The sequence below is a fragment of the Pteropus alecto genome, unplaced genomic scaffold (genome assembly GCF_000325575.1).
Source record: "Pteropus alecto unplaced genomic scaffold, ASM32557v1 scaffold103, whole genome shotgun sequence".
NCBI classification, from domain to species: domain Eukaryota; kingdom Metazoa; phylum Chordata; class Mammalia; order Chiroptera; family Pteropodidae; genus Pteropus; species Pteropus alecto.
Genome location: NW_006436288.1, coordinates 11,713,565 through 11,734,374, shown reverse-complemented (window position 1 = coordinate 11,734,374; position 20,810 = coordinate 11,713,565). Strand labels below are relative to the sequence as shown.

General features: G+C 33.1%; 1 protein-coding gene across 1 annotated transcript in view; it reads right to left on the bottom strand.

Moving 5' to 3' along the window:
- The window catches only part of CCDC91 (coiled-coil domain containing 91), a 281,509-nt gene that overhangs the window by 219,185 nt on the left and 41,514 nt on the right, over positions 1-20,810 (bottom strand). The window contains exons 2-3 of the mRNA XM_015589963.2: positions 9,538-9,580; positions 7,333-7,411 (exon numbers count right to left, since the gene is read on the bottom strand). Of these exons, the coding sequence (XP_015445449.1) occupies positions 7,333-7,411; positions 9,538-9,567 (109 nt within the window). The 5' untranslated portion in view covers positions 9,568-9,580. The remainder of the gene's footprint in view (positions 1-7,332; positions 7,412-9,537; positions 9,581-20,810) is intronic.

The window sequence follows — 20,810 nt, the reverse complement described above, 5'->3', positions numbered from 1 at the left end:
TGCCTACCAGCATGTGACTACGTAATAATTCACCTTAAAATTTTATCTCAAATATAGAACAGAATAAAATTCAGTTAATGTTTATTATTCTTCATATAAATCTAAAACAGAATATCAAAATTTTTTCTCAAACAAAAATGTGTAGACTCAGGTTCTGAATTCTTGTAGATGTGTAATACAGATTCTACTGGAAAAACAGGGTTAGCAAGGAGAGTAATGGGATATTAATAAAATGACCGATTTGTTGTCCTAGGTTTTCTGGCCAGGAGAATGGAGAATGGAAAAACTGAACCATGAAATCAAAAAGGCATCTGTCTTCCAGGTTTCTCTCTGCCAATGTCTTGAGAAAAATGTTTGAACTTTCCTGTTGGCTTTGTATGCAAATAGCTCCAGATGCAAAGTGAACCACATCTAAGTTATTTGGTTCAACATCTGCTGGTCCAATTCCCATTATTCCTTCTAAAGGGTTGGCTTGTGACAGACAGTTTAGTTTGCCTTCTATATAAGCTGTTTTGAAGGAGCTAATTTGGATTAAAGTATCTATCTGGACCTCTTGTTTTTCCCTTTGATGGTCAATGCATTCTAATGTGGTCTGTGTAGTGCTACGAGGAACTTAGAAACATATTGGAAAGGACAGTATTCAAGGTTTTGCCTCCCACCTCGCCTTCAGGACAATTTATATTTATACAGTTAAAAGCAAAAAGTGAACAGTCATTTGCTTCTAAAACAGTACCACCCACATTGTACACAATGGCAACAAGACAACGCTTTCTGACTTCGTATTTTTTCACACAACCTCTAGCAAAGATTTGAAGCTAAAGTTATTGAAAAAAGTGTTTGCCAATATTAATACATTTCATGAAACGTCCGTCATTTGCAACAATTTGCATATGGCATCACTGAAAACAGGATAAGATATACAGCACATGGTATGTGGTATCTGATACACAGAATACTTTTAAACATGTGATAATGAGCAAATTAGTGAATGAATGAAAACAATTTTTTAAATCTTTTGTCTTTTCTTTTTTATTAAATTTATTGGGGTGACATAGGTTAATAAAATTATATAGGTTTCAAGTGTACAATTCTATAATACATCATCTATTACAAGTTGTGTTCACCACACAAAGTCAAATCTTCTGTCATCATATATTTGAACCACTTTACCCTTTTCTAACTCTCCCTCCCTCTCTTTCCATCCAGCAACCAATAAACCATTTCTGTGTTTATGAGTTTTTGTTTGTCTTGTTGGTTTGTTGCTTTGTTTTATATCCCACATATGACTAAAATCATATGGTTCCTGACTTTTTCCATCTGACTTATTTTGCTTAGCCATGATATTCTCAAGATCCATCTATTTTGTTGCAAATGGCAATATTTCATCTTTTCTTGTGGCTGATAGTATTCCACAGTATATATGTTTCACATCTTCTTTATCCAATCATCTGTTGAAGGACACTTCAGTTGTTTTCATGTCTTGGCCACCAAGAATAATGCTGCAATGAACACAAGGGTACATATATCTTTATAGATAAATGTTTTCAAATTTCTGGGGTAGATACCCAGAAGATGGATTCCTGTGTCATATGAACACTGTAAAAATTAATTTAAATAAATCTCATGGATTCTGAAACTTTGGGTCTGCTGCAATCAGGAAACAATCAGAAATATACTGAAGTCAAACCAAGACTAACAGTGTAATGATCTTAGAACTTGGAAAGTCAGGAAAGATAAAGTCCTTCCCTCAAAAGGGAATGACAGGGAAGAGAATTTGCACCGGGAAATAAAAGTAGAGAATGGGGAAGAAATTGGAATATCTATCTATCTCTATATATATGTCTATATTCTGATATATATATACACACACACACACACATACATATTTGCATTTATATGTATATACACGCATGTGTATATATCACAAGATAGACATTCATTTTGAAGTTAGTTACCAAAAAGTAGAGCATTACAAGTCCCATAAAAAATTTACAAAAGAGGATGTGGTTCCATAATGTAGCGGTTAGCATGTCTACTTTACACACAGAAGGTCCTGGGTTCGCGCCTCAGTAGAGCCACAGTCCATGGTTTACAGCCATGCCACCCAAAACAAGCCCAATGTCTCATCTCAGAAGCTAAGCAGGGTCAGACCTGGTTAGTACTTGGATGGGAGACCACCCAAGAAGACCAGGTGCTGTAAGCATAAATAATATTTTTTTAAAAAAATTATAAAACATAGTGAATTGTTTGACAATGATGTAAAAAAAAGAGAGACTTTTTAGCCAAAAAAAAAAAAAAATCTAAAACATACAGTTCCATGAGTAGCCAACTCAAAAACATTCTGATATTATATGCTATGCAAAATATGGAATGATTTTCCTTTGGAAAAATGTTTAGAAAAATAAATTTAAAAAGGGGCAGTTAAAAGAAATGGTTACAGAATTATTATTATTGCTTCTAGACCCCCTAGTATTGTGAACTAAAATTTAGTCTAGCTTTTCCTGTCCTTTGGTGTTACCTGCTAAAATGCAGTAGTATCAGGAAAGAAAATTAAAAAACAAAACAAAACAAAAAAAACCAGCACAATAGCTATTCTCTCTTTCCAAGAATCTGTGACAACTCTTGTTAATCATTATTTCCAAATCATCTAAATTGGGAATGACCAAGAAAGTTAACTGAGCCCTAGAGGAAGTAGCTTCTTAGCCATCATTGAGTAATTAAGATTTCCAAAGTTATAATTTTTCTGGAAAATTTAGGTTTGCCTTCCTCTAACTTGTAATTGAAAGACTATTTACCCCAAAAGAATTTTAAAAATAAAAAATAATTACTTTAAAGTAAAACTGCTCTTCTAACAATCAAGAAACAGTTACTGCGTATTGTTTACTAACGAGGCACAATAATATCCTAGGTACTTAGGATTCAAAAAGGATTAAAACACAGTCTCTTCCCTCAAAGGCTTAGACAAAAATAGATGTAGAGATGGGAGTTGTACTAATAAAAATATATTTTAAAAATACAAATTAGTACACCCATGTTCATAGCAGCATTATTTACAATAGCTAAAGGAAGGAACCCAAGTGTCCAATGACAAGATGAATGGATAAACAAAATGTAGTCTATACAGATGGTGTAATATTATTCAGTCCAAAAAAAAAAAAAACAAGGAGACTCTATTACATGCTACAACATGGATGAACCTTGAGGACACTGCTAAGTGAAATAAATCAGTCACAAAAACAGAAATATTATATGATTCTATTTATATGACATATCTAGAGTAGTCATATTTATAGAAATAGAAAGTAGTGTGCGAGTTGCCAGGGGCTGGGGGGAGGAGAAAATGGTAGCTATTGTTTCATGATTACAGAATTTCAGTTCTATAAGATGAAGAAGTTCTAGAGATTGGTTGCGCAACGATGTGAATATACTGAATAGTGAACCATACACTTAAAAATGGACAATATGGTAAATTTTATGTTACATGTATTTTACCACAATTAAAAAAAAATACTAATTGGCATAACCTAAGTGCCAAGCAAGTGGTGCAGGAAAAAAGTAGTTAAGAAGAAGAAGGAGCAGTTAAGACATGTGGAACAAATTCAGTGAAAGCTCAATACCTTTTCTTAAAAGAAAAAAGACTCAAGTAAGCAGATGGGACATGAAGGAAGGTATCACAATCAAAAGCAATGGCAAAGAGATAGGAACAGATATCATCTAGGAACACAATGTAGATCACAGTTTGACTAGCTCACAGGCTTCAAATAGAACAGCCATGGAGGACAAGCTGGAGGGTAAGGTTATGAAATAGGGAGAAAATGATTCAATAGAGACAATTCTTCTCATTGAGAAGCTTTCACTGAAATAAATGATAGCCACACTTACTAATGATAGTAAAGACAAGAGGAAAACTGGAAATTGAAAATTCCATAGATGTATCTCTTATTTATATACTCCAACTCTATAATAATGGAAATAGAGAGACACGTTTTAAAAGTTAGATGCCATACCTTAACAAGATATGAGCCAAGAGATAATAGTTTGTGTAAAGAACCAATATGCACATTTCATTTGTTCTGACTGGCAAATTATTAATTTTATCATCAGTACTGCGCATAAACTAGCATTTTAGAAGGTCCCACTCTGTAAATGATGCTACTATCACAGTGAGATGTATGTCCTGAGGTAACTCGATTCATTAACAGTAGGTACTGCAGGTTATAGACACTTTTAAGAGATAGATTCATTATTCCAGTTGCTATTATGAAATCAACCTCCAACTAAGCGCCAACTCTGAAGCAGGATAATCACCAGGTACCCTAAGCCCACTACACTCTTTACTTAACAAAATCCTTTATCCTAACCCCAAGAATGAAAATTTCTATTCTCCCTAAGTACTTCAAAATCTTAAACCAAATGTTTCTGAGTAATCTTCTATGATTTTAAGCTGTGCTAGAGCTTGGTTAATATTCATCTCTCTTAAAAATAGTTTTCATATATATTACAGACAGCTAGGATATAGATGGAGAAACAGACAAAAGGAGACTATTAGTCTTTTCTTAAACTGAAAAGAATCTGCTTTAGATCTCTTAAAGTTCCCCATCTTCTCTGGTCTTTAGTATGGAAATGATTAAATTGCTATGCTAATTAGGTTGTTCACATCACTCATGTCTAAACAACTTCCAGATACCTGAATCAGAGGCCGACTTTTCCAGCAGCCACAGGAAGACAAACATTTTCTACAAAGGAGAAAAATTGTTTTGGCTGAGCAAACACCTACCCTACCTTTAACTTCAGCTCCTGGTCAGGTTTGTTTTCCTCCACTTCTTTAAGTCACTAAGGAAAATCAGAGAGGAGACTTTCTTCAGATCTATTCTTTTATTTAAGAGAGTGAAGGAGAGACAGTGTGTGTGTGTGTGTGTGTGTGTGTGTGTGTGTGTGTGTGTGTGTGTGTGTGTGTGCATGTGCACACTAGCGCATTAGAGGTATTGTTCCTGAATGCTCATTTAATTAGGCTTCGAGGACTAGACAGACAGACAGACATACATACACACACACACACACACACACACACACACACACACACACACACACACACACATATCTATACATAAAGAGATAGAGAGGTGTGACATAATATTCACTCTAGGAAAACAGGAACTAGATAATCTGCCCACAACACACAATTCTTTAATGCACTGCCACAATAATTATAGGAAAATAGACTCAGTTCCTGCTTTCACATAAAGTAATGAAGTGCAGTTTGGCCTCAACTTCCAATCTACTGAAGCTATCTCCTTAAAAGCCACTGATAACTGTATGTGGGTTTTCTCCCAGTCTCAGATTTCACTGACTTCTCTATAGCCTCTGACACCAGTGACCACACCTTCTCTGAAATTTCCTACTGATGTCTGTGTTGCAGCACCAGCCCATACTCTCATCTCTCAAGTCTTCTGTCTTTTTTTCTTATTCCTGTTCCCTAAGTATGGACAACCAGATTTCTCTACTTAACCCTATTCTCTCTACATACTGTTTCCCACAGCGATCTCCTACAACTTTGACTGTCATATCAGTGGAAAAACTCCCAAACCAAGAACCCCAACCTTGACCTTTCCCCTAAACTCTAGGTACAATTCTTTTGGAACCAAGGCTTGAAACCTCAAAAGTCAGTTTTGATGCCTCTTTCATCCTGATATCCAGTCAGTCAGACAGTCCTGCTGATGTTTCTTTCAAAAAACTGAAAAAGAACTGGGATAAAATTTGAAAGACTAGATTTTATTCCTTAATATATTTATCTGTATCAAACTCTAAAACTTTAATAAACCAACATTTCATCATCTGTACAACAGAAATAGTGTCGCTTCCCTACTTACTTTACAATAATTGTGACTGTGCACTACACAACTCCTAAACCATTACATAAATATCATTATCCCAAATCTCCCTATTAATTTCCATTGTCACCCTAGTCTAGTCATTCATTCAGTTATTTATCCATTCATTCTTCTTTAATTATTCTTTCTACACATATTTATTAAGAGCCAAATATACACTCGGCACTATGCTTGGCGTTTACGACGTTAACGACAGGACAAACAGACATATAGAGCCTAACCCAAAAAACTTACAGTATAACATGAAAGTCAGTATAGGTGCATGCCGTTGTGAGTGGGTTCTCTGGGAAGCTTTCCAGAAAAAGAAAGATTAAAGCAAGAAACAACACATAAACAAATAGGAATTAGTACAGTAAGGAAGTGAGAGAGAGTGGAAGTGGAAATCAAGGTGGAAAATTCCAGGCAAAGAAAACAACATATATAATGCCCTCAAATAAGAATGAGCCTCTTAATTATGCTATCTTCTCTCCCACATTTATTTACACCTTTGTTCCATTTCTTTTTCTCCCTTCAAAATCTTTCTCCATTCTCCCATCTTTGCCACTGAAAGCAGATGCATCCTTCAAAGTCCAGATCAACAATATAAACTCTGTTTCAAGAATAATATTTGGTTCCTAATACGCATGAAACATTTGCTAAACGAATGGATGATGAAATGGATCATTCTGCCCAAATCACAAATATGCATGTGCCTGCCCTATCTTCTCTTGAAATAAAGGACATATTCCCATAGTGCCAACTGTATAACGAACACTGAGAAAATATTTGTAGGATGAATACCTCTAATAATTTAAGACTAAGCGGAGTTGTTAAAGAATATTTTCATCTTCTACCTCTGACCTTACAATGACTTGTCAGAACAAAAAGTCTAGAAACTCAAAATACTATTTAGACATAAATTATATTAGTACTCAGACTTCCAAAAATCTCTCGAGAATGGAATTTACTTTTTATTTAATTTTTGGATGGCTTAATTTTAATTTTTAATATTTTTGAATGACTTTCCTGTAAAAACCTCTAAATTTAAATAGTGGTAGAGATAAATACTGGTGGAGATAAATTATGAGATATTTATAGAATCTCTCATAAAATTTGAGAATATTTATAGAACATAAAAAGAAAGTCTTTAATTAATAAACTGGACAACCTAAAAAAATTATTTAAACCATACCTTCCTAAAACTAAGACATATGAGGAAATGTAAACTGTACTTTTTAATTGCATTTAATTTTCGTGTTGTCATTTTTTGAATCATGCCTCAAGTCACCATTGAGAATTTGCTATGAAATTCATAATTTGGTATGAAAAAAACCTAGATTAAATCTGGGTCATTTCATTTTTTAGATCAGAGAAGGTCACATGCAAAGATAGAAAGAGGCCTTCAAAGAAAAGGCAAAAGTGTTAAATAAGAAAAAAATTCCTAGTTGTGGTATACCAGTACCTGTAGGAAAAGCAGCCCAAGGAATAGCAGGAGATGTAGTTTGGGTTTCACCGCTTCCACCATCAAAAATCTCTGCAGCCTAGAAAATAAAGGCATAATTATTGTAGATCTGAAAAGCGGAAATGCTATGTAAGCAATCGAACTTCCATTTCTACAAGCATATTCTTTGTAATACAACACACATTTTCAAATTCCCTCCGAATGCTTAATTGCTTTTCAGTCTTCATTGCTACCACCCCAGCATTACTTACCACCCCTGTACTCCTGCTCTATGATCTTTAAGTAAAATGTTCCTTTCTTACTCAGATATATCTCCTGCCAATAAAATTTTTACTGTATCTATCCTTAACCACATTTTCAGTTGTAAATTTTATGTCTAAGTACTCTAAACTAACTTACCACCTTTACCCATGTATATAAAAAAAATAAATCCTTTTTCTTTAAAATTCTTGAGACCAAATCTTTTTCAATAATAGCATAAGACCTCATTAGAGATCAATCTAAAGAAACAGGATTCATCTAAATTCTTGAATAATCCACCAGCTGGATTTACTAGTATTCAACATGTAGAATTCCTAAAGCTGACATTTTAAACTAACCAGCCCTCCTATTCGACACTTTTACAACTAAGGGACAATTACTTAATGTTGAGATGCGGGTAAAGTGCAGTTTTCTGTCTCTTAAGCATCCAGGTCAAAGTAAAATTATTATAGAAAAAATATCATAATTTCGATTCACATTCTGCATTGAGTGTCAGCCAAGGAGAAGTTGGGGAAATCTACCACAGGGGCTAAGTGATGTAGAGCACAGTAGCTACTCTACAAACTATGAAAAATAAACATGGTTTATATAACTAAGGATAATGAGCTTCTATATTTCTACAACAGGATATGGAAAGAACGAAACCTAATAACCGCAATTAAATTGGCATGGTTGGTTAACATTGCACCTATGCAATATTAAAAGTAATAGATCCACTGACTATAACGTTGAAGTATAATTGTTCCTCTAAGAAGCACTACCTATTCATTTTTTTCTTAATATAATAAATCAAGCATGATTTAAATAAGACTATACCAAGTTTTAACCTTCATATAATGAACAATTTCTAAACAATAAACTAAGATTACATCTAAAACACACATTTCTTCAAAATATAAGCAATTTTAACAAAATTTTAATTGTTATATTTCAGTAACATAAACAAGATTCAATCACCCAATAAAACCCCAAATATTAATATATAGAAAACATACAAATGTGTTAAACCAAAAACAATTTTAGATGAAATGTAGAAAAGCGGTGTTAATATTCTAAATATCTCCATATTGACAGAATTAAAGATCAACAGAAGCATAAAAAAAACTCAACTCACACCACTCTTTCATGATATTCAGAACACTGGATATATACTTAGTATCTTATATCTCCTATTAATGTCATTAATTATACTCCATATTTTTAACAATCTCCTTTCACCAAATTCAAACTATGTTAAATCTTACTAAAAAAGAAAAATCACAAAGCTCATTTGATGGTAGTTCCAGGATTTGAGCTCATGCATCCTGACTCCTAATCCAGAGATTTTCCTGCAAGACTATACTGGCTCCATAAAAATAACTGGGTTACAAAATATTTCAATAAAATGAACACTCACTGAAAAGGATTAAGGAAAAGACAGTGTTTCTTCATCTAACAATTTCCACTTAAAAAATATACAACTCAAACCTGAGAGAATAATCTAACAACATAAACATACTAATTAGCTCTTTAAACCACCAAAAGGCTATATAGTTAATAGACTAACTCAACTCATTACAGGTGTAAACAAGAAAATATGTAACAGATCTTCAATAGTCATCTCTCATCTCACAAGTATTTCCTAATTGACACATATCCCAACAAAATCATCTGCTGACAATTTTTAAAACCTCTTCTTTAGTGCTTCCACTAGTAGCACTTAATTACCTTAATTTAAACCATTCCTATGAGCAGAACGAAATGTTCAATAATAGTAAATCAGTTTAACTTTCAAAGAGGATATATTTTAATTTCCCTTGATTTTATTTGTTATTCCAAAGCTACATTCAAAATCATTGAGAAAGAGATCGTGAACACCAACGATAAATAAAACATTTCAAAGTTAAAATTTGAACAAAGTTAAAACAATTACATAAGCAAAATAAGATAAATCATACTGCATACCTCAAAACCACCAAAATCATCATCATCCATTCTTCAAGTGCACCTGAAAAATAACGGAAGACACTGAAAACTCCGAACACACAGTCATTTATGTCAAAACACTCTCTGACTTAAATGTATATACATCGTGATTTGTAAATTAAAACTATTTCATTTGGGTTTTAAAAACAATCCTTTTTAAGAAACTATGTGTGTATGCATTTTTAACTCAAAAAGACTGGATTTTTTTCTGGCAAAATTAGCCATTCTGGCAACATTAGCAATTTCTGTGACTTTTTCAGCAACCATGTATTTTGCCATTTTATGTTGAGACTCCAGGAGTGGAAAAATATTCTTTTACATTTTAATTTGCTTTTCCCAAATTGGCGCTAGGGCTCAATTCAATAATGCTTCCTGCTTTTTGCATCTATTCTTCAGTTGTCTGGCAACATCAGCACAAACTCTAGCTAAGAACAGGACTGTGGTGAATTTTTGGAAATCTGTCCTCCACCACAAAGGTTCTTCCCTTGGTTTCATGGCCGAGGTTGATTTAGATTTTCAAAATTGATCAGCATTTTTGAGCTGTGGCCACAACTTCTGGAGCATTTTGATATGTGTATTTTTAGCTAAAACTGCTTTGCACTTTTGGAAAAATGTGGAGCAAGTTACTAGGCTGATCAAGATAAATCAAGTCATGTATTCATGGGAGAGCAGGGGAGAGAAAAACACAAGCAAATATCCAGAATTCCTCTCTACTTTACCCTTAAAGTATGTAAGAGAGATAGGCAGTAGGACAACACATGCTTTATTTTGTCCTAAATGTATATCATAAAAATAAAAGGAAAAAACCATGAGTACTAGGGCTTTTTAAAAAAGAAGAAAAAAAGAAGCTTTTATCTAATAAACCAAGAAATAACTAAAAAACCTGGAGAAGTAAAATAAGAAATAGGTGGTATACATTAAAATAAAAAATAAATTCACAATAAGTTGTGAATCAGTAGCTGTAAGTGATATTCTACTGAATAATAACTGGTTTCCTTTTCTATATTTCAAAAGTGAACATATCCATATATTAATTACAGTTTCCTTGACTCAGTAATACAATAAGGACTTAATTATAGGAAAACAGTCTTCGCCAACTTCTTAAAAATAAAACAGCTAAATGAATTAAAGCGCATCTTAAGCAATAATTCTAAAGGCATTTTCTATGGCACTTTGCTTTGAGCAATGAGGCAGTAGTCATCTATAGCTATGCTTTACCTTTTCTCTGAAATTAATACTAATGCCTTCAGAAATAAAACCAAAAAAGGAAAATAAACAGTAAAAAACTATCTCAAGGATTGTTTTGCTTTAATAAGCAAAGAAAATTTATTTTCACAGAAACTCAGTAGGTAATGACACTAAAAGAAACATATGTAAACAAAAAAATCTTACAAAAAGGTAGGACATTAAATTAAACTGAATATGATACAAGTATTGTCACCATTACTCATATTTTAAAATTCTAATCTAAAAACTTTAAAAATCAAAACTAAGCCAGTCATCCGCATACTGCACTTAAAAAATATAAACCAGACTTTCAGAAACTTTTGATGGTGGTTAGTTTGAAATGGAATTCACATTAATTTTGTGTCGCAACTGAATAGAAATCTGTATGTGATTACATTTTTTCATGAAGAAATTAGGAAAGAAGAGTGATATGGATACCGAGAATTAACCAAGTCAAACTATAAAAACCAAGTTTGTCGTTTCCACATGTATCCCACAAATCTCAGGAGACAATTAAAAAATATTTTTAGCATCTACAAACACTGTACCCGAATAATATGGTTTCAAAAGAATGGAATTTTTATTAGAGTAATGCTTCTATGTGTTTTCATAAGACATATCCCAATAAATTATTTGTAAGGTGCCAGAAAATTTGAAAACAAAAACAAATACCCATGCCTAACAATCATTTCAGCTTTGCATAATGAACCAAATACCATCAGGTTCTTAAGTACCGATATAGCTCTACAAAAGAACATATTGGTGATCACTGACGTCTTCCATATCTCAGCACTTTTTCATATTAAAACGCAGATGATAGTTTTTCTCTATTTTATCATCAAAGAAATATTAATACATTTTAAAAGACAAATGTGTCCTGAGTTTCTTAAAATACAGTATTAGAAAAAAACAAACTTTATTCTAAAGCAATAATCTTTCTCTGAATAATTTAGTTTCAAGTCTTGAAACAGTTTCTGTTCCCTTCTGAACATTTTAAAGATCAGGAGGAAAGAAAACTACAGCACTGAATTAATTTTACAAAATATAAAAACAAAAAATTAATTTTTAAAAGGAAATATTACAAGTGTGGGCTTCTTTATGGATTTAGCCTCTCTAATACATTTAAAACATTAGTTTATATAAAGTCCACTTATGAACTTTTTAGAATATTTCTAGCACATAACACTGTATCTCATTACACTACAAATATAGCAACACCAAATATAACTCGTATCTAAGTTATAGAATCTTAAGCATGGGCAAAAAATTGACAGAGCATGTAGTTTTTTCTTTCGTGTCCTGGAAGAGGGAAAGATGTGTACTTTGCTCTGATTAGATATCGACATTGAAAGATCTCATAATATCTAGGTTTAATAATATACACACTTCTTTACATATGAATTCAATCTCTTTTGTTGCACTACTGTATTAATTCCCTCCTTTACTATCCTCAATATTTAATATATTGCTAACAGTTTTCAAGAAAAATATATATGCAACACTTAATGTGACAAATTTTTATTGAGCAACTATGAAGAAGATCACTCAAGGTCCTTAAGGAGCAGGAGGGCAGAGTGTATGAAAAGCATGCAAATACAATAATATTAAATATAAAAGAGTCTTAAGAAAAAAGAAAATATGTCCAAGGTGAGAGGAAAGATTTTTAGGTGATATATTTAGTTGTAGCATCATGAAATGCTTCAGGTAGGACACATTTGAGATCTATTTCAACATACCTAATAGAGAATTTTAAATGGCACATTAAGAACATGCCATTTAGTCAAGCCTTTTCCTAAAAGCTTTTTCTTAAAAGATAGCAAAGATCTGTTTTGATTGTTTGCTTCCCCATAAAGACAAGGTGTAAGAGAATGTGAAATGAGAAAACTGCAAAAAATTTGAAAGCAAACACAAGGGGAACCTTAAACTACCAGTGAGGAAATATGAGAATCAATTACGTTTACATCGTAGAATCCACAAAAGGCTAAGGAATAGGGGGCACTGAAAGTTGGGTAAAGGGGAGACTCAACATAAAGAGTCACAGGTATATCCTAAGACCCCCTTTCAGAATCTGCACAACTGGGCAACTTACAGTTCCTCATCACAGCAGAAGACTGAAGGTTTATCCCCTAGACAAGGTAAAACCGAGGGTCTCTGAATTGGAAGACACTGAGACAGGTGGGCTAAGTCAAAGTTGTATCAAATATTGAGACCCATGCTCCAGGTCCTCTTTCACCACTCAAAGACCAAACTGCCAGCGGCTGGACTTCAACCTCTAGTCACTAGTTTAGAAGACTTCTCTGGTGAATCTAATCGACCCCTGAAAAGGACCTCCTGAGAGGTTCCACAAACAGCTCACTCAGCTAACACTACTTTGACAAACCCTATCCACATGTATAGAATTTCCAATTCGTTCCTGATTTTAATACGAGGCAGAACAGTCTAAAAGTTAAAAGAAGAGGCAATAGACTCAGGCTACCTGGATTCAAATTCTAGCTCTGCCATTTATCAACTGTGTTACACTAGGCAAATTACTAAACATTTTGTGACTCAGTTTCCTCATTTCTCAAAAACAGATGATGACAATAATAATAATTAATATTAATGGTAACTAACTCTTAAAGTCATTATGAAGATTAAATAAGTTAAAATAGATGAAGCACTCAAAATGTCTGACACATTCTAAGCATTATATGTGTTTGCTACTTTATTATTAGTGCTTCACTCTTACATATGAGCGGACTGCCAGGGACAATTAAAGATATAAGTAAAATTTATAATGTGAAAAATAGAGACCAAGCAAAAAAAAGGAAGAAGGTGGAAGAAATGGAGACTGTATAGAAAAAAAAATTCAAAAAATAAATAAAAAATAAAAACTATAACTAATGCCTTTAGAGAGTTAACAGAAGATAGTATATCTATGAAATAAGAATGGGAAGACCTAATTTTGGAGGCAGTACAGAAGGTGAAGAAGGGGTGTATGACAAGACTAAGGTCTTGAAAATAAATATAATTACGGAAATGAAAAACTGCAGAGTATAAAAGAAAATGAAATGAACAGAGTGAAAGCATAACAAAATTACAAGACCCAGTCCAGAATAGACATCTTCTAATTATTAGAAATTCTACAAAGACAGAACAGAGAAAATAAAAAGGAAGAAATCATCAACAAAATAATTTAGGAAAATTCTCTAAAACCAAAGGATAGGATTTTCAGATATAATGGATCCTAAAGTATCCAAGAAAATAGAAAGGAAAAAAACCACTTTAAATCACACTAGAGACAAATGGAAAATCCTACAAGCTTCTAGAGAGATAAAATAGGTTTCATACAAAGGATAAAGAATATAACGGCATTCGATTTCACAATAGTGTCACTGGAAGATGAAAAACAATGGACCAATGCTTATAAAATTGTGAGGGGAAATGATTTGCAACATAGAATTATATAATCAGCCAAACTAACAAATACTTATGGTAAGAAAAGAATAGTCATAATCATACCCTCAAAGTCTCAAAAAAATATTTCCCAAACATTCTTTCTTAAAAAGCTATAGAGTAAGCCAAGGAAATAAGACACAGAAAAACATGAGATTAGGAAACAGGAGATCCATCTAAAGTGAAAAGAAAATGAATTCTCCCAAAATAATAGTGAAGTAAATTCCCAAGTTATCTATGTAGCAAGAATAGAAAGCAACCAGTCTACATTGGAACATATCAGAAAGCTCCTGTGAGATGTATTCAAACAAATGAAATCAATAGATTGTATCGTATCGTGTTTTACCATCATGAGAGTGATTTCAAACAAATAGGGGAATATTTGGGGTTGAATTAATGATTAGCAAATTAACCAAATGAAAACAGAGAAAATAATATGATAGACAGAAAAAGTAAACATTATATACTATATTTCTCATCTGTGAATATTATTTAGTCATAATAATATAAACAATGAATAAATAACTGCATCAAAATTATAACTATTTGGGGAAGGTAAGAGAAAGATGAAGTATATGGTATGGGGTACCGGGGGGCATAAAAGACAGTTAAAGCCCCATCTTCCATATTGGAAAGCTGACACACAGAAACTGAAAACTCAAGAAGTAGTACAATAAATATGTTATTTAGGGATGTATTGGTAAACACTAATAGAATCAGCTATATGAGCTAAACATGTTGCCTCAAGAAAACAAGAAATGGAGAGGCCGGAAAAGAAGAATAGGCATAGCAGAGTTTGTGTGTCATATCAAGCTTTGTACAACTTTATACTATGGGCAAACATAACTGATTTATTTTTAATGATAGTATAAAAAACATATGGCACAATGAGCCAACAACCTATTATTTCCATCAAAATACACTGAAAAAAAGTCAATGAAAATTTTGTTTTGTTTTTACAAAAACTAAAAAAGGCTTAAATGTTTTAAATTAGCAATTAACCAGTGAATAAATTTAAATTTTTTATATTAGTATTCTTCATAACACTTTCCTATATGACAAGTATTTATACAAAATGTAAAAATGCATCTCAGACAACAAAGTTGTTCAAAACAAAATGGAAAAAAAATGCCTAACAGAAAAAAGACACTAAGGTAACTGACTTCAAAAAACAATCCCCAGAAATCATCCAGATTATTCAATCAATCCAAAATGCCCTACTTGTTAACACCGTCCACTTAGCATTTAACTCAATCTCTATCCCATCTGGAAAACTACTGGCTAACCAACATCCTCATAATCACAATATTTTTCCATTTGATGTTTCATGCCATGTTTCCTAGAAACAATAGACAAGTGATTTTTTTTCTGATTGTCCCAAGCAAACGTAAATCGGAAAGAAACAGGACACACGCACACATGCACACACACCACACACCCTTACTTAAAGTTAAAAATGAACAGCCATTAAGACTTAACTAATTTGAAGAGTCTAATCATATAAGATCAGAATTTCAGGTTTATCTGTTCAAGGAAATTGTTTATTTAAATTTGTATAAGCTCTTCTGAGGTACAGTAGAAAACCAATTTTTTAACTGTTTTCTACTTCCTAGCACATAGTAGGAGCTCAAAGACTATTTTGAATCAATGCTTTTGGAATACATTACTGAATGAAAGCAAATGCATTGCTAATAGTTCCCACATGACTTCCCTTTCCTTCTTATTTTTCGAAGAAAAACACATTGGACCTTGAGCAGTAAAAGACCATGTTGCTAACACTAAAACAACTCAACACTAAAACAACTCTACCCATATTAAGACATGAGCTTGAAGGCCTACATCTTAAAAGAAATTACAGTGCTACACTCTACTCTCTTAAATATCCAATTATTATTGGGGCTAATGATAATTTTGAAACTTCCAATATGAAGCTGAATTAAAGAACTATTGCTATACTATAAATACTATTGCCAATGGCAAAATATTATGAGAAGTTAAAAAATAACTAAAACATATATTCAGTTTGTAAAAATATTCCATTCATAAATGATCACATAGGAAAACATCCCAACCACTAATAATTCTAATAACTAAACATTTTGCTTTATATAGCTTTCATCTGTGCTATCAATTAAGTTTTTGTCTTTACCAGTCTTCATTCAGAAAATTTACATGTCCCAGCAGATAAAGAGAAAAAAAGAAATGCAAAGCACTCAGACTCTCCAAAATTCATATACTTTCCAAGCTCTTTAGTTAATCCTTCTACCACCTCCAATTCCTTAATAGAACTCTGCCTTAGCTGATGGGCTGCTGATCTTATCACATTATCTTCTCCTTCAAAGAATAAATTCACTCTCGCAATCTTAATGCTATGCCCAAATTTTCCAGAATTAATCTCCTCACTAGAGCCCATCATTTATTGCCAACAAAATAATGAATATGTTTATATGGTTACCCTGCTGTCAACTGAAAATTCTCACTAAATGAATTGTACTCCTATCTGGAAAAATCTCAACCCTCAAAGAATGATAGGGGATTGATACATCACTTCTCACATTTTAAAAGAAAATCCAGGCCTTCTCTAAATAGAAGGAAACAAGACAAGAAATATATAGTCCCTTTCTCTACCTCCTTTACTTCTCTCCAAGGGAAAAAAAATAACAATGGTGAGAGCAAGACATCCACAGGTTCTCTGTTGGATGAGATTTAATACATAAAAGGTTAGCGTGTATTCACAATACAAGCTCTTTGGGCTCCTCACTGGGAACCCTGTGCCCATAAACAATATATTTTTCTGCTAGTCCAGCTCCCATAAGAGAAGCTCACCAGAGAAAATTTTCATTTTCTTAGCGTGGTGACATGTCTTTTAGCCTGTGACTGGATAGGTAAATATAATTCAGAAGAAAACAGGCAGAAGACCTCATTTAGTATTGGTCTAAGCCACATTTACATTAAACTCTACCAATAGCGTCACTTTTCTGATTCCTATGACTCTTGGTTCTATTTCTCAATTCAGAATCTGGAGTGGTTAATGGCTCCCCCTAAGGATCACCAACAATATCCAATTACCTGTTCCCTGTCAGAGAGCTATCAGAGAATTCACTATAAAATTCATGTTTCCCATCTTTGACTGGATTCACAGTGCTGCCTACCACACCCATGTTTTTCTAGTTAAGTCTCTTTCTCTCATTCTCCAGAAGTAATTCCAAAGAATCTCAACTCTCCTCAGACTTCCAAATTTTCTATTCCTTTTGGTAATCTAAGCACATTACCAACCCTTCTGCTAAAGAGAAAAAACAGAAAGCCCATTTTAAGAGAAGTCCCTTAACTTCTTTCTACCAAAGCTATAGTTATCAGCATCTATATCCAACTATTCCACTTTATTCCGCTCACAAAAAGGAGGGATCCCTCTACTTACTTAAGGCCATCTCTTTCACCTGTGCTCTCTGATTTGGCTCTCCCAATTGTTCAACTTCCCTCTCTTACTTGGCTCCTTAAATATTTAAATATTCAACTTCCCCCTTACTTGGCTCTTCCTATTAACACTTAAACAGTCTCCAAGTCCTACATCTTTAAAAATGAAACAAAACAAAAACAAAAGCAAAACCATCCTCAACTACATATTCTTTTCTAATCACAGCTCTTTCCTTTTCATGACTCAACTTCATAAATGCTCTATTCTTACTGCCCATGCCTGCAACCAATTACCTCCTTTTCACTAAATGCAAAAATGACACTTTCAATTCCTTGTCTTATTTGAACACTAACAGCATCTGACCAGTCTTTTCCTTCTCAAAACACTCTCATCTCTCACTTCATGGTTTGCAGGACAACCATACTTCTTCCCTCTGTCTTTCTTCCTATTTCTGACTGCTTCCTCCCAGTCTCCCTTGCAGGTTCTTCCACCTACCCTGTAAATGTTGGTGTTCCTAAGCATTTAGATCTGGCCCTTCTTTTGATCTCATTTCGAATACACTCCTTGGACTACTTCATTCACTCCTTTGGATTCATTTATGAATATACACTAAGGAATCCCTAATTCAGATTCATATTCTGAGCTCCAGATCCATATACTCAACAGACGTTTGAAATTTCTCTTTCAATCTAACTAGTATCTCAAATTCAATACAACCAAAACTGAACTCAAGATATCTTTTATGATCCTCAAATTTACTCTTCCTCCAGGATTCCTTTGCCCCAAAATTTGTACTACCTTCTACAATACAGTTGGCCAAGACAAAAACCTTGAGTCATCTTTGCCTCCTTCCTCTCACTCTATATATCCAATCAATCAACAAATCCTGTCCTAAATACCTCTAGAATCCATCTACTCCACTCAATCCCTAATACCTTCACCCTAGTTAAGGCCACCATTACTTTTATCTGGTTTATTTATACCATCAGCCTCCAAAATAGTTTCCTGCTTCTAGTTTGTTCCTTTCTACTCCACTCTCCACTCTGCTACCCAAGTGATCCTTCTAAAAACCCATTGATTTAAAACCTTTCAACAGCTCCTCATCATCTTATGAATTAAGTCAAAATTCTTAACATGGATTTATGGACCTTTGTAACCTAACTGTTGCTACATCATCTCCAGCACATTCATATCCTACAATCATATAGGAATCTGTATCTGAACTATACAATTCTGGCCAAAGCACCACACCTCCCTTGACCACAGTGTCCTCATATGTAAAATGAACAGGTTGATCAAATGACCACTAAGACACTGCATTATAAAATCCTCTAAGTATATTATTCTATGACTAAAATCAAATTGCTTTCTTAACAAATGACTTTCTAAATACTTTCAATCCTGAATCTGTTATTTCACACAATAATAGTATCGTTCTTTAATCCATCCAGAATGCAAAAACTAGGTGTCACCTTTTAATCTTCACTTTATACTTTACACCATAGCAAGGTTTGTCATTCAATCTTGTATTATGATTCAGATTTCTATTTCTTGAAAATTACTATAATCTACTTCTGGTCATTCTGCTCTCCAACACATTAATCACAGTGGATAACTCTTTATAAAGCAATGACGTTTTAAACTCTAAAACCAACGTGTCAATCTCAAATCCAAATCTTTCCAAAAAGTAATGAAAAATACATACCTCTATGGGACATGAGCTTTGGAGTCACACATGTAAGCAAAAGAAGCATGAAGACAAAGTTGTGAATTGTGGTGGCACTAGTGAATGAAAGCAAAAATATATCCTTAAAAAGCCTATATCACAATATTAAGGTATTTTATACAACAGATAATAAAGTGTTAGATAACAACACAGTAAAATAAGTGTTGATAACATTATGAAGTACAGATGATCACATGTTTAATGTCCTCTCTAATAAGAAAGCATTTCATAACTTTCATGGTATTATCTGCTCTCAACTATATTATTTTCTATCAATAGTGAAGCCTCATTTATCTAGACAGATACATCCAATAATCTCATCTACCGAGAACATGGTTATTCTGATAAAATAAGCACGACATTCTTTTGGGTAGACAAGAGTGAAATAATAAACTCAATGTCTCAGTGTTCAAATACTTTAATCATAGACAGCTTTAAATCCCTGTTGACATTTTATTTATTCTTCTATTAGATATAATTGGAGGCTCCCAGTACCTCTTTGACCTCATCTATAACTCCCCTGACTCACTTTGTTCTAGCTACATAGCATCTCTACCAGTCATATTCTACTCTCAAGGCATCTGGTTGTTCTGTTTGTTTGTTTTTAAATAAAAGCATATGGAAACCTACCACCCAGCTTAAAACTGAAGATCCTTATAACAAATTACATGTAATCACTCCCTGTACCTCCCTGGACTCACAATCCTAAATTTAGTTTACATCATCCCCCTGCTTTCAAATTAATGAAGCTTTATTTATATCACCACAATTTTAAAGGATATCCTATAACATAACATTACATAACATTACATAACATTACACTACCAAAATTTTAAAGGATATCCTATAACATAAATTTGGGGGACTTAAATTTTCACATAAAATTATGTTGCTAATATTATTGTACCTACTATTCATTCTTTTGACTACTATAATATACCACAGTTTATTCAATCATTTTCCTGTCAATAGACATTTGGATAACTTACAACACCTTGCTATTGAGAACAGAACTGCCTTGAACATTCCCCAACACATCTACCTTTGCATATACACATAATTTCCCTTGGGTATACGCTTACAGGTGAAATCATTGTGTTGTAAGGTTTGTCTATGTTTAACTTCACAGGATTATAAAAAACTATTTTCCAAAATGGTTGCTTGTGAAAGCAATGTATAGAAATACTGTGAATCTTCATCCTTTCCAACACTTGATTTTAAGTGGTATCTCATTGTGTAATTTGATTTTCCCAATCATTAATGAAATTTAAATCTTCATATGATTATTAATATATGGTTTCTCTTTTATGAAACACCTATTTATATCTTTCATTATTTTTCTACTGTGTTGTCTATGCTTTTGATTTGTATGATTTTTTAAAAATATTCTTGATATTAATCATTGTCAGCTGTGTATACTGCAAACATCCTCTAGTTTATATTAGTTTT